This window comes from Sabethes cyaneus, chromosome 2 (genome assembly GCF_943734655.1).
Source record: "Sabethes cyaneus chromosome 2, idSabCyanKW18_F2, whole genome shotgun sequence".
NCBI classification, from domain to species: domain Eukaryota; kingdom Metazoa; phylum Arthropoda; class Insecta; order Diptera; family Culicidae; genus Sabethes; species Sabethes cyaneus.
Window position 1 is genome coordinate 37,127,071 of NC_071354.1, and position 15,505 is coordinate 37,142,575.

A 15,505-nucleotide genomic window follows, 5' to 3' on the forward strand; every position below is an offset into this window, starting at 1 on the left:
CCGTAAGAAGATAAGTCTGATGCATCGTTTGAATCAGATGACTTATCAATCGTCGTTGCAGCTAAAATAGGCAGCGATGCACTAGCACAAACATCAGAGATTCTAACTTCGTTGGTTTTTTTTTGGTAGCGACTCTTTCGATAAATGGATGAGTTGCTCAAATTGTGGGTTCGGATACAAACATACACAAACCGTTATTATTTCACATGTATAAATTTAAGTACTGTCCTGAGCTCCACAAAAATTTTACAACAGTTTTTTTTTACTAAATGTTATGATAGAGATAATGTAAAAAATTAGGGACAATTTTGCTGATTTCCAAGATACTATCTGTCGTTTTCTTTAATTTAACATTTACCAATGGTTGTGCCGACCAATGTTATTCGGTTGTAATTTGGTAACCAATTTTATTTTTAATATTTTTTAAAACAGTCCTCAAGAGAAATTGTAAGTGAAAACCGGTAAAGTTGAAAAATGACTCAGACTACATCCAGGCGTAACCGTGTTCGTTGAATCGTGCACGAGCGAACTGCAACCGTAGAACGACTCGCGCGGGGCCGACAATGTATTCGCGATTGATAGACTACTCGGTGTATGGGATTCTTATCAGGTGAGTTTAAGAAGCTCAAACTCAGCGAGTAGGTATACGATAGGAACAAATACATAATCATCGCGGGTGGTTGGTTGATTCGATTCAACCGACGACGTCGCCCGATAGTGCAGATAGTCGTCGCCAAAAGCCGGCCGTATATAAATTGATGAGACGGCAGTTGATTTGTTTTAGTCTGACCAAACCTTTAGCATCAGTGGTACCGCACATCAACAGGTAGGTTTCGCCGGGAAGTGCCGTGCCGTGCGGCATTTTTGCATGTCGACGTGATAGTGTGTAATAGCCTACTTATATCGAGCGCTGGTGAAGATTGATTGATTGATAGTTAAATTACATAACAAATGAAAAAACGACTGAAATTAGATGGAAACTATTGTGCCAAAACAAGAATTTAATTCAAGTAAATCAAAAGCACAAGTGAATGGTATTTGGTATTTGAAGATGGAAAACTGTGATATCTGTGACTGTGCATAATCTGAAGAGATGGAATCATTCCATATTAAAGAATGAGGAAAAAATATGCCATATACCTTGCGGCGAATTGCGTCTCACATAAGAATTTAGCTGGAGCAATTTTGATTGACCTTGAGAGTGATGTCGATTTGTATTTTACCGAAGCAGCAGGAACGATACGTGCATTTGAACTCATATTAAATTTAAAGAAGTGTTTTACTATGAAAAATGGCTATAACAATACAAGTGGTGCCTCATTAAAATCTTCTCTTAACCATTATGAAAAGCAGAACAAATATACCGACCAAATTTATTAATTAATTAAATCAATTATCTGATTAATCATGCTAGTGTGGAATTTAAATTGAAATAATTTACACTACATGAAGTGCTTCTCGGTCGTGTGTTACTTACTATACTTATATTTTAGTCAGTTCTTCACATATTTTCAAGATTTTTGCATCAATTGATTGATGTTTTTCTACGAGTTAAATAGAGTTATTCTCCTGATGACATACCGGTGCATTGCCTCTATTGGTGGACTAATCAATTAAATAAAAGCACATTACTTACTTCCCAAACCCCTGATAATAATTTGATTAACTTTCTGCGGCTGAGGCGCCTTAATCTTATCGATTATGCTGACGTGGTAGTCTGCTGGACACCTAAACTTAACTTAATAATTCTTATTATAGAATTATCTTCAATTCAAATTTTAATTATTTTAGTATTGAGAACGAATATAGCAACCTATTAGATGTAATCTAATAATACCACAGATATGAGTCAGGAAGACACTGCAAACTTCAGTATCAAAATACAATACATAACTCATCTCTTGCATTTGTCTGATTTTCGGTAACTCGTGTCTGTCAGACTACCACCTCAGCAGGCGTTTATTATGGACCACTCACATACTGGACCACTGTGACACTTAATTAATGAATCATGATTGTGATTATAATGGAACAAAAACAATGAAAACCATTGTTAGGAAAATTCGGGAACACCGATTTTCTCAGCAAGCTCGAAAGGATTAGAATTTCTAGGGTATTGCTTATCAAAAAAATCAATTTTATAAACCAAGCAACGCAAAACAAAAAATTTGCTATGAAATTGTAAGAAAATTTTCTCAGTAGTCCAAAAAAACTTCACATCACACAATAACTGCGTCACAGAAAAATTTCCAAATATGTATCACATCTTTATTGTCTTCAAACCAGTATACTGCCCATAAATGCATAACAGTCCCATGTGACCTTTCACCGCTTTTGAGATAAACCTGGGAAACATCTTTGAATTATCCATTATTTCAATATTTCAAACTAAAAAGTTATGTTTGTTCCTAAAATTTTGAAAAAAATATCAAGCTATGTCAGTCCCATATTACAAATAAACGCATAACAGTCACAGTAGTGAAAATATATCAATAAGCATCTGTTTTTTGGAAATGCCTGGACTGATTCGACTACAACAACTGCCAAACGATTTTATAGCCTAAAAGAACACCATTGAAGAGAATTTGGATCGGTTGTACGGTTCCGAGGTCATAGTGGGAACAAGTTCCGAAATATATGGAACTTGAACATAGCAAAGCAAAACCTGGGTGCTAATTCCATTATCGAAATTTGACTTTCTGTTTTTTATACGACAGACTTCGCAACCAGCTGTTAGAATACAGGACAGTGCGGGGTCAGTGCTACGATCCTATTGACTCTAACAGCCTCTCCCAGCCGAGATTCGAGCATACGACGACTGGCTTATTAGACCAGCGTCTTAGCTCGAGGCCAACTCGAGGCTGAACTTGAACATAGAAGCACTTTTAATCACAACAAAACCATTATGTGACACCTATAAGTACACGAATTTGCAAATCTAGACTATTGGTAATCGTATAAAGTGTTCAAGACGTCATTGGCCACATCTAAACATGTCCGTGATTGTTCCGGATACCTTTACGGGGATCAGTTTCTGAATTTTTACTAAAATACAACATGTGACATCTCTAAGTCGGTACTCGGAAATTGCAAAACTAGTATGAATTAGTTCATTTATTATAATATATAGTATCAAGGATCACATTGGTCATATTCGGACACGTTCTGGGAGTGTTCCGGTCATACAGCAAAGCGACTAGCTTCTGAGTCGAACAAACCCCATCATGCGACCCCACTATAAACTCCAAATAACAAATTACAAATAAAACGAGAAAAGGCCAGGAAAAGATTTGAGTCAAAACGGACATTTTGAACAATTGAATTGAACGAGCACATGAACTTGAAAATACTGCCGAGTCACCGGCAACCCAAGGATCAAGGCATGCTGTGACTATGACTGTTATGCATTTATTATTGCTTATTCAAGCATAAATAAACGCATAACAGTAACTTCGGCAGTGTTTCTAAGTTTTGTAACAAATTTTAAGTCACTTGTAAACAAATTGGTTGTAAAGTATTTTGTTATGTACATCTAAGTGATATTATGATTTGGACGATTTGTTTCCAAAATCGATTCAATATTAAAGAAAAATCATCGCGGTTTCAACAGCGTTTTTCGAAGTTGCACGATTTTGCAGATGTGACTATCTTCTATTTATGGGCAGTATATATATAATACAGTCGATCTACACCAGCTCTAGCAGATAAAGGATGTCCCACATGAAATTGCACTACGGAAAAAAACGCTGTGAAAAAATACCTAATTTACCGATCCTTTCCAAACTTTCAGACAATAAAATATAACCCATTAGCGAGCTTTTGGGCTAGGGATGCTTTACCGGTTTTACCGAAACCGGTATTACCGGGCTATTTTCCAATGCCGAATTATCGGTTTTTCCACGATCGAAAACCGGTATTTTCGGTTCGGTATTTTCGAAATACCCCACCGCTATCAGCATACACTCTTAAATGATTCTACCTGTAAATAGGTCGGATTTAGTTAAAGCTAGGTTGAAACTACTCAAAATGCCCTTAAAGTGTACAAACTCAAACTTTGGGTAAAAATTTCAACCAATTTTGGCTACTTGCTACCAATAATTGAATTATTCTCTATGACAAATAACGCAATTTTAAGTTCCTACTACCAATTTTTTGGTTGAAAAACTACTCAAAATCTGAGTTTGTACACTTTAAGGGCATTTTGAGTAGTTTCAACCTAACTTTAACTAAATCCGACCAATTTACAGGTAGAATTATTTAAGAGTGTAGAGCCGGTGTGCCTTGCGCAAAGTCAAGTCAAACGGTGTGCCTTGCACAAAGTCGTATAGCTGCACGAAGCTTGTCGCGCTTAATCGGATCTTGTCGTATTGAAATACCTATATAAGTGTATCGCTCAAGATTATTCCTCAGTGCATATCTAGCCCCCAAAATGGTACGGATATACGGCTTTTGCGCGTCGAATACGATTTTGTTGGATACATATCAGTACGTAACTTTTATTTGTAATCTAATTACACATATGAAAATGCTGACTGGGATATACTCACTTTAGCCAGCTTACGATATCAATCTCTCCAAGAAGTGTATGCAGCTCGTGATTCATAAAACGTTTCCGCCACTCTTCGCTTTCAGTTTGTACTCCGCCAAATATCATCCGCAGCATCTTCTGGTCAAACACAACAAGGGCGCATATTTCCGTAAAGAACTATCGGTTAAATAAGGGTTTTGTACATTGTCAGCTTAGAACGGCGATGTATGCTTCTTGATCGTAGCGTTTTGCGAAGGGCAAAGTAGGTTCGATTTCATGCTTGAATGCGCCAATTAATTAAGAATATTGCGCAATACAAGAAATGTGCGATATACAGTGAAGCTGATCAGAAAACCTTCAGTGAAAATTAACGGATTACTCTAGAGAAATGTCAGAACACACCAAGGGTGAAGAATTTGTTCGGTTACTAGTACAAACTGGAATAAAAATTTGCTTAGAATAGCCTGTTGGCAGGGCTAAGCCAATTATACGGGTTCTAATCATCCCTTCGAACACCAATCTCCAATCCCCACGAACACCAGCTGGACATGCATCGTCTTCGACAGCACACACCCACCAGGTGCGAGGTCTGCCTCGCAGTCTACGGCCTCTTTCTGGGTTTTGGCAACTCTTTCATTGGACATTCTGGCAACGTGTTCAGCTCACCGCAGCCTGCCACATTTCACTACCTTCACTACATCAGCATATTTGTATGCTTGGTATAGCTCGTGATTCATGCGTCTCCGCCACACTCCATTTTCCATTTTGCCACCAAGTATAGATCGCAGAATTTTACGCTCAAAACCCCCAAGTACTCACCGATCAGCTTCCTTAGCGTCCATGATTCGTGTCCGTAAAGGGCCATTGGGAGGATTAGTGTTCTGTAGAGCGCCAGTTTTGTGCGGATTTGCAAACTACGGGACTTCAGCTGGCTGCGTAATCCGTAGTAAGCCCGATTCGCGGCTGCTTACATCGTTGTCAGATGTCACGAGTATACCAAGGAATATAAATTCCTCCACTATTTCATATCGTTCCCCATCTAACTCCACCTCGGCACCAACACCACTTAGGCTCCCACGTTCCCTACCAGTAACCATGTACTTCGTTTTGGCGGTGTTAATGGTAAGTCCCAATCTCGCCGCTTCCCTTTTAAAGGGACTGAAGGCCTCTTCCACTGCTCTACGGTTGATTCCGATGATATCGACGTCATCCGCAAAACCAAGAAGCATGTGAGGTTTCGTGATGATAGTTCCATTCCTTTCCACGTTTGCCCTTCGTAATGCACCTTCCAAGGCAATGTTGAATAGAAGGTTAGAGAGTGAATCCCCTTGCTTCAGTCCATCCGTCACGAAAGAAGCTGAGGTCTCACCCGCTATTCTAACGCATGATTTGGATCCGTCCAGCGTTGCACGAATCAGCGTAACTAGTTTCGTCGGAAAACCATGTTCTAGCATTATCTGCCACAGCTTATTTCGTTTAACTGAATCGTACGCCGCTTTAAAGTCCATAAACAGATGGTGTGTATGCAAGTTGTACTCCCGGAACTTGTTTAGCAACTAACGCAGGGTAAACATCTGATCCGACGTGGAGCGACCCTCACGAAAACCAGCTTGGTACTCGCCGACGAAGGACTCCGCTAACGGTCTCAGTCTGCAGAACAGGATACGGGAAAGCACCTTGTAGGCAGAATTGAGCAATGTAATTCCTCGATAGTTTTTACATTCCAGTCGATGTCCCTTTTTGAAAATTGTGCAAATGAGGCCATCCAACCACTCCTCCCAGATCCTGACAATGATCCGGTGGATTGCTTCGTACAGCCGCTTGCTCCCCGCTTTTAGAAGTTCAGCCGGGATACCGTCCTTCCCAGCAACCTTACCGTTTTCAGCTCACTGATTGCCTTTTTAACCTCCTCCTGTTTTGGTGGCTCCACAGCTTTACCATCGCCTACAATTCCTATCCTGTCCTTGCTGATCTCCGCATTTACCTCTCCATTCAACAGAGTCTGAAATTGCTCCTTCCACCTGGCTGCTACCGCCGTTTTGTCGGTAAGCATGTTGCCAGTACTACCATTGCACAGGCATGGCAAAATTCCTGCATCTCACCGTTTTATAGAAACTCCGTGTGTCGTTGCTGGCGTATCGCTCCTCTGCGCCGGCGAGCACGTGCTCCTCGTACTCGCGTTTCTTCAGACGATGGATTCATTTTTCCGCAGCTCTAGTCTCTCTGTACCTCTCTCTGTTTTGACGCGTTGTCGCAGTGAGCATGCGACTCCTGGCCTGGTTCTTTTCATCTGTCACTCTCTGGCATTCGGCATCAAACCAGCTATTACGCTGTCTTCCACGCGTCGTGCCTACCACCTCTCTCGCAGCTGTTTTGATGGCACCATGGATGTTCCTCCACAGCCCATTTATATCTTCTCCTTCTACCTGCTGTTCTGCAATTCGTTGGTCAAGTTTTCTAGCGTACTCCACTGCTACGCCGTCTGCCGTTAACCGCTGGATGTTGAAACGCAACGTCCTCTCAGTGCAAGCTTTCGTCGAGTTCGACAGCCTTGCGCGTATCTAACTCACTACGAGATAGTGGTGTAAGAGTCGATATTTGGTCCCCGAAAAGACCGTACATCGATAACATTCGAAAAGTGTCGACCGTCAATCAAGACATGATCGATCTGAGAGATAGAGTCTCCATTTGGATGCCTCCAGGTGTGTTTCCAAATATTCAAACGTGGAAAGTAGGTGGTACAGATGGCCATTCTTCTGGCCGCGGCAAAATTTATGAGCCTCAGACCGTTATCATTGGTCGACAGATGAAGGCTATGTCTTCCAATGACTAAACGGAAGAATTCCTCCCTCCCGATCTGCGCATTTGCATTTCCGATGATGATTTTCACGTCGTGTTTTGGGCACTCTCCACAGGTTGATTGGGCTGTAGTTGAAGAATTTGCCCTTAATCCTCAACACGCATATACGGTCATCTACGGGCCTCCACCGAATAGCTCGTTGCTTTTGTTTTCCCAGCACTACGAAGCCGACTCCATGTTCTGCTTTTTTGTCGCCATTGTAGTAGATGTGGTACTTGGAAGAAGTGTCTGCAATGGGGTCTACTGCACGGAACTCCCTTTCTCCGGAATTTGGCCACCGAACTTCCTGAATAGCAGCGATCTCCACTCCGAGTTGATGCAGCTCTCGACCAAGCAAGCCAGCCCGTGCCGGTTCATGGAGAGTTCGGACATTCCAGGTACCAAGTTTCTTTTTTTCTTCGTTATTCGTGGTAATTGAGTTTTCGGTATACTACCTCACCGGGGTCGCGATACCTACATCCCGCTGGTCTGCCATCTTAGGTATAGCTTGCCGGATACAGTATTTCATATTCAGCCACCCGTTTCGAGACAGACGCTGTGTGATCCGTCCCTCACCTGGAGAACAGGCGCTCTAGTTCGCACCTCCTAGCTTAGCTGCTTCAGTAAGTACATGAAACATTTCCGGGTAAGGCCATCGACCGTCATCATTTGACTTAGATCTGTGAGGAGGTGCCAGGTGGGAGCTTGACAGAGCCAGAACTATGTTTGACGCTCCTTCCAGGTAACTCTCTCCATTTTATACCCATACCCACTCTAAACTACTCCTACCCAAATTTTCAAGAGGAAATACCCAATGGGTAATTTTCTATCCGTGGTGCAATTTGATGTGGGACACCCTTTAATGCACGAAGAGCTGATGAGAGCTATATTGGATTGCTTCATGCGGCCAGCGTTGAGTTATGAGTCATGTAATCCAAAAAGCCGGCATCAAAACAAGAAGCATGATTTCTACCAAAGGTAGCCAATTGCTAGGCTTCACAGATGACTTTGATAACATAGCCAGGAACTTTGCAACCTGACGATGTACAAAACTTTCACTAGCCCGGTAGTTCTTTATGGACTTAGAGCTGTGATGCTACTCACGGAGGACATACGCGCCCTTATCGTGTTCGAGTGGAAGGTGCTGCGGACGATATTTGACGGAGTTTAAAATGAAAGTGGAGAGTTGCAAGCTACATGAACTGCTAGGCGAGATTCCCATCGTACTTTCGGTGAAAGTCGACAGGCTGCGGTGGGCTGGACATGTCGGAAGGATGCCGGACCACAATGCGACGAAAACGGTTCTCTTCAACAATCCCACCGACCCCAAGAGCAGGGGGATCCAACGTGCAAGATGACCCGATTAGATCGAAAGCGACTTGCGACTTCTGAGACGCCTGGGAAATTGGTGACGAGTGGCCCTAAGTGATTTGAATGGAGACAACTACTTGAAACAGCACGAGTCAAGATTTGTTCCTTATGACGATGACTTAAGTGGTTTTAAAGTGGGAATTCCTACTACCACATAAAGTCATATGAATTGAATTTTTTTACATGGAGTACATTTTTTTTAAATATTAGGGGGTTCTTGGACAAAAAAAGGCTGGGAACCGCTGATATAGGATGAAAATAAGCAAATTTGACAGTTAACTCAAAAGCAGTGAAAATTCGTATAGGACAGATATGCGACAGATAAACTTTTCTAAAAAATACAAACATTGCAATATCGAATTGTCAAACACATAAATTTATAAGTTTCGAAACAAATCAGAATCAAGTGATCATCAATTTTTTTACTCCAAAATCAAAAGAATATTCAGAATTTTATGGAATAGTTTCTGCGTTTTGGAACAATTAAAGGCCAGTTCCTCCCCAAACCAAGAACCCACTATCCAAGTCCCAGCTCATCGACGCTTTTTCGATTAAAGGTTTTCAAATGACTTGCTTATATTTGTATTATGAAATGTTTGTTTTACGTTGCCTCAAGAGTGATAATTTTTTGGAATAACTAAAGCCCTAGAAAATCGTAATTTTTTCATCATTTATCATTAATAAATAAATAATCATTAATTCATCATTTATTATTAAGTCCCTGCCCGTATACCAAATTTCGCCCCAAGCCTGTACGACAATGCCAGAAAACTATTATTTATTAGTGGTGATATTTTTTCATTTTTTATGTTTGTTCTTGAATAATATCTTGTTCTTGAGTAAGAACAACCGTTATCTTATTACGATGGTTTAGTTTACTTTCAGAATAACTATTTCTAAATACCCAAAGAATATGTAACAAAATTGTTATTTAAACAAACAAATTACGTTAACCCCGTTTTTTCCATCATTATATTCCTTGGGCCCGATTTGTAGCACAATTAGAAGCTTCTATTTATTTCTCGTAAAAAAATAATTCCAACATTTTATCGCACTTTCCAGCACATCCAGCCCGAATCACCATGCCGGATTACAAAGTATACTACTTCAACGTCAAGGCTCTGGGCGAGCCGCTGCGATTCCTGCTGTCGTATGGCAATCTTCCGTTCGACGATATCAGAATCACCCGCGAGGAATGGCCAGCACTCAAACCAAGTGAGTTTGCTATCAGTAACTGTAGACGGTTTTTTTTTATTTGTTGGCATGATTTGCAGTTTTCTTTTTTCGTAATGACATCATGTGTTTGTCCGCTTATCACTGACATTGTGTAACCAGAAAGCTTCTTCATTTGATTGCTCTAGACGTAAATAAATAACCAATGCCGGTGTAATTCAAGCGTTCAACATGTTTGTTTCGCTTCTATATGACATTATTTAACCAATCATCTCGTGTAATTGAAACTGCACCTGATCGCATGGTTCATGGTTGATTCACAGTATAACATAACTAGATTGTACTACTAACCATCAGTGTTGACTATAATAAAAGTAGTAAACTAGCAGTTCAACTGCCAGCTCAACTTCCACAGAACATTGCTTTCAGAATGGTCATATGCACGTGTTGAATTCACTAACCTAGTTTGATTTATTTTTGTCTCTAGTTCTGGTGCAAATCTAATTTTGTTATATTGCACGCGACTTTAATTGGTAATCGATAGCGTTGTATAATCCGGATCACTCAATCCGTCTAGTATTTTAAAATGCATGCATTTGAATAAATTTGTTGAAAAATAAATAGGTAATGTGCAGCAAGGAAAACTGATATAATTATTGTCTGAATTATATTGAAATTTTAATATATGCTGGATTTTGATTATTCACTCATGCTCACTCACCACTCAACACATAACTTACATAGCGGCTTCCTCGTCACCTGGTTACCCCTGTCCTGTCGCAAATTTAATTGACGTCCAAGCACGTCTTATCATTTATCTGCTATCGCATTATTTTGCTTGCTCTCTGTAGGTGATCACTTACTTGGTGGGAGGCGTTGATGTTATCACAGTGCTAGAAGCAATTAAAGTCTCCCAGCCAAAAGCAACCATAACCAAACAAACAATTTGCTTTTCTTCTCTTTTTCCCCAATTATTTTCCAGCAATGCCGATGGGACAGATGCCGGTACTGTCGGTGGACGGCAAAAAGGTGCACCAATCGGTTGCCATGTCCCGCTATCTGGCCAAACAGGTTGGCCTGGCCGGTGCCGACGATTGGGAAAATCTCATGATTGACACCGTCGTCGATACCGTAAATGATTTTCGCCTAAGTAAGGAATAATGCAATCCACGTGGTGGTCATTGCTCGTTCTCGTCGTCGGTTCTCTGTTATTATCTCAATTATTAGTAACTATTGATTATGAAAAACAATATCTAAAATCGTGCTACTTAACTTTTCATATAAAAATGACGGCTTTGACAGTTGTTGAATAAAATAATCAACTTTACAAACAAACAAAAAACTAATCGGAACGTATGGCCTACTGCCGTCCTTTTATAGCCTGTCGCAAAAACTTAATCTATCGATTTGAAACTCGTTCTCTGGCCTCAAATTTGCAATTTAATAATGAACATATGTATAAAACCGATTATTTTACCGATTATCAGGGAAAATCAGAGAATATGGCCGACATCTTCATGAAAACTGCCACTTGAACAGAGAATCGACGACGACGATCGAAGTCCTTTTCTAGGCCCTGATCACTTATGCTTTTTGCAGAGATCGCCGTTGTGTCCTATGAGCCAGACGACGACGTCAAGCAGAAGAAACTGGTCACGTTGAACAGTGAGGTCATTCCATTCTATCTAGAAAAGCTGGATGATATTGCCCGCGAAAACAACGGTCACCTGGCGCTATCGAAAGTAATTTTCCAATAAATCTAATTGGCAATTTTCCTAGACACGTAAGTACTACATTCGTTCTTCCTTTCAGCTGACATGGGCCGATATCTACTTTGTGGCCATTCTGGACTATCTCAACTATATGACCAAGTCCGACCTTGTCGCCAACCACCCGAACCTGCAACAAGTTGTTGACAATGTAACGAGTATCGATTCGATCAGAGCTTGGATCGACAAGCGACCGGAAACTGAAATTTAAACTATCCTCTACGTACGGCACAGAATACAGGAATGAAGCATTAAAACTCACATAACACCGCCAAACCAGCACACACTGCAGAATCATAACCGATTGAGTAGAGAAGCATCAGTTCATTTTGTTTGTTAAAGAAAAAGATTATAGAAAGCTGACGAATATGATTCAATAAACTAAATCATCACATTCTCACTGGCGAGCAGCCAATAAAAAACATACAAATTTTTCCTTGCTGCACTTAAACTGTACTAATCTGTTGATTTTTGATAGCTATATGTTCCCTGCTGATAACATTTCCGCCGCCTGAACCAGAGAGCAGTATGTAAGTCCGTTGTAACCGAGGAAAAGCTGTAACTTTCCAGACACACCCTCCAACAGAACACTCTGCCCCATCTTGCATAGATAATGCTGAATTTGAAACAAATCCAGCTCATATTAAAATTTAACAAACATTTTTCTGTTTTCTTGCCACACTCTCTGTGCCATTCCAGCAATGCCCATGGGCCAGATGCCGGTACTGGAGGTTGACGGCAAACGAGTCCACCAATCGTTGGCTATGTGCCGTTACGTCGCCCGGCAGATCGGTCTCGCTGGCGCCAATCCCGTTGAGGAGCTTCAAGTCGATGCAATTGTTGATACCATCAACGACTTTCGTTTGAGTAAGTCTCCCTTTACAGTGGTTTGTTCTGTATGTTCATCAATCGTCTTTCTTCAGAAATTGCCATCGTTGCCTACGAACCGGATGACACCGTTAAGGAGAAAAAGATGATCACTCTGAACAACGAGGTGATTCCATTCTATCTGACCAAGCTTAACGTTATCGCGAAGGAAAATGACGGCCACCTGGTGCTGGGTAAGACAACCTGGGCTGATGTATACTTTGCCGGCATTTTGGATTACCTCAACTATCTGACCAAGACCAATCTGCTGGAGAACTTCCCCAATCTACAGCAAGTCGTGAACAATGTCTTGGAGAACGACAACATCAAGGCGTACATTGCCAAGAGACCGGTGACCGAGGTCTAATACGAACACACAAATTTAAGAAAAAACAAACAAACATTACTTATCTATGGGAACGCTGCACGCGATGACGACAACTTATTTACGTGGGTAGCGGTTAAGGTTTTTATTTATTTTCTGTGCTGTTCATTTAGGGTAAGTCGCGCGTAGGAACCAACTGTTTGCAAGGAATCGATAAAACGCATCTATTCCTGCTCATGGTGGCATCTTTGAAAATCCGTATTTCACATTTCGTTGATCGTACATCTCCAAACAAACTAAAACCTAGCTAGTTAATATCCGTACTTTATAGAGGGTAAAGAAATATTTTAAGTTATCTCAAGGGTCATTAAATAAATCGTGTAAGTTCAAAGCCATGAAAAATGGTCGACTGTTCTGTAACAACTGAATCTCAATGTTTTTTTATTCAGTAGATTTAGCCATGTGATACCAAGCGTAGTGTTGGATGAAGGTGTAGAACCAACTGAAGAGGAAAAATATCCGAAATTTCGTTTGGATGCCCATCCGAAGGCTTTAGTTGAGCTGGTTTAAAATATTTTATTTATTACTTTATTGATTGAGACGGCGAGTGTTCGCCGGCGACCCACCGGTCGAAATCACCGACCGCTAAGCCCGCTGTCTCCTGTAAGCAAAGTTACTGTTTTAAGTCCCTAGATGATTACCGGTCTGATTAGCGTTTTATACAATTGTCAGCTTTGTGCGGTGACGTACGCTCCTTGATTGAAGCGTCTTGCGAAGGGAAAAGTACGCTCGACTTCCAGTTTCAATGTGTCGTTGAATCTCCTTATCACTCGTATTATTGTCGGCGGTGACCAGAGATCCCAAATATACGAGCTTACCAACCACTTCCAGTTCATCGTCGTCAATAGTCGCTATTCGTGGGAGGTAAACAATGTTTTCTCTGGAGTTCGTTCTTACCATATATTTGCCAAATCCTCCTAGCCTCCGTTTTTAGTCTGGCGTAGATTGCCCCCCCGCCATCTTCAGCTTGAATGAGGTTTCTAATAAATAATGATGTTAAGGTCGTTTGCGAAGGCAAGGAGTTTGTTTTATTTTATTTGTTTGTTTGCCCTTTCAATAGCGATGTTGACAGAACAGCCCATCCCATCCATGCTGCAACCCTTTGCGCAATTCGAAAGGACTCGAGAATGCCCCCGAAACATGCACATATCACTCATTTCGGGGTACAAAGCCGCTGATCAAAGTCGCGTCAGTTTGCCCGGAAACCCGTACTCGTGTATTAACTGACACAGCTTTTTCCACGAAAATATAATGCTTGGGCGCGTTGTACTCCCGATATTTCAGGAGGATTTGTCGGAGAGTGAAAATTTGATACGGCCCCCATAAAGCCCGCTTGGTACTGCCCTACGAATTCTCTTATTGGGGATAGATGACGTAACAAAATCTGGGAACCTTCAGCACCTTTTAGGCGCGATCAATGTAGTTCATTGTACGTTGGTCGGCTGATCTCAAAGAGACTTTGTGGATAACTTTGCGTGGGAAAAAGGTGTTTCGTATCATCAGGCTTCGGGAAGCCGCAAAGTTTATACATCGTTGGCGGTTATTGTTCGTGTCGTTATGCAGGATCTGGGGCCCTATCACCGGTCTATACATTTCTTCCCTATCGAAGATCTTAATGTCTCGTGGGTCGGGTCTACCTTCGTGCCAGCAGTGCATGTTGATGATGCTGTAAATGAATTTACGTTCCTAGAATTCGAGGATTTTTCACCCACACATGATCGGCCATCACGGAACCAGCTTGCTGCCGTCGGAGAGTAGCTTCGATTTTCTCCTAGATCCGTTTAAGGATCACATTGCAGAGTACCTTGAGAGCGATCACAGAACAAAATGCTACCGCCCCAGTTCAGATCTTCAGATAGGTACCGTAAATTCGGATGAAATCGATCATTTTTTCGAGTATTTTACTTTGAATACAAACATATTTAAGACGCTGTCGTCTGGCATTCTTACGACGTTTCCGGCCCACCGGAAACCCCTACCCCTACGGTAGCCTACCGACTTTCGCCAGATGCACGATGGGAGTCCATCGCACCAAGCAGTGCCTGTAGCTCGTGATTCATACACCTCTGCCTCTCTCCGCTTTCAGTTTGTGCTCCGCCAAATATCGTCCGCAGCGCCTTCCGCTCGAACACGGCAAGGGCGCGTATATCCTCCGTTAGCAACGCAACTACTTCAAGTCCATAAAGAATTAGGTACTGGTCTGACAAGGGTTTTGTGCATTTTCAGCTTCGTATGCGCGCTTCGTAGGCGACGTATGCTTCTTGATCGTAGCGTTTAGCGAAAGGCAAAGTAGGCCCGATTGTCCACTTGAATGGACCGCTGGATATCCTTACTATTCTTGTTGTCCGCGATTATCAGCGATCTCAAATGCACGAGTTCATCTACCACTTCTAATTCGTCGCTGTCAACGGTTACCGTCCATAGGAGGTGCGCGTTTGTTTCTTTTGAGCCTCTTCCTTTCATGTAGTTGATCTTCGACGCATTTATTTTTAGTCCATTCCTTTTAGACTCCGCTTTTAGTCTAGCGTAGATTGCCTCCGCCGTCGCAAAGTTCTTGGCTATGATATTTAAGT

General features: G+C 41.6%; 1 protein-coding gene across 1 annotated transcript; it reads left to right on the forward strand.

The window, feature by feature from the left end:
* Window positions 1–752: 752 nt before the first annotated feature.
* On the forward strand, window positions 753–13,258 carry LOC128735288 (glutathione S-transferase). Its single transcript, XM_053829780.1, has 7 exons — window positions 753–826; window positions 9,801–9,953; window positions 10,894–11,061; window positions 11,511–11,653; window positions 11,724–11,888; window positions 12,367–12,547; window positions 12,604–13,258. The coding sequence occupies exons 2-7, from the start codon at window positions 9,821–9,823 to the stop codon at window positions 12,912–12,914; spliced, it is 1,101 nt and encodes a 366-aa protein (XP_053685755.1). The 5' UTR covers window positions 753–826; window positions 9,801–9,820; the 3' UTR covers window positions 12,915–13,258.
* The last annotated feature ends 2,247 nt before the right edge of the window (window positions 13,259–15,505 follow it).

Bases quoted from the DNA above. Each gene is read 5' to 3' on its own strand.
- LOC128735288 (XM_053829780.1), top strand. From the start codon at position 9,821: ATGCCGGATTACAAAGTATACTACTTCAACGTCAAGGCTCTGGGCGAG. The intron at 9,954-10,893 runs GTGAGTTTGCTA...ATTATTTTCCAG, and splicing joins ATGGCCAGCACTCAAACCAA to CAATGCCGATGGGACAGATG. The intron at 12,548-12,603 runs GTAAGTCTCCCT...GTCTTTCTTCAG, and splicing joins CATCAACGACTTTCGTTTGA to AAATTGCCATCGTTGCCTAC.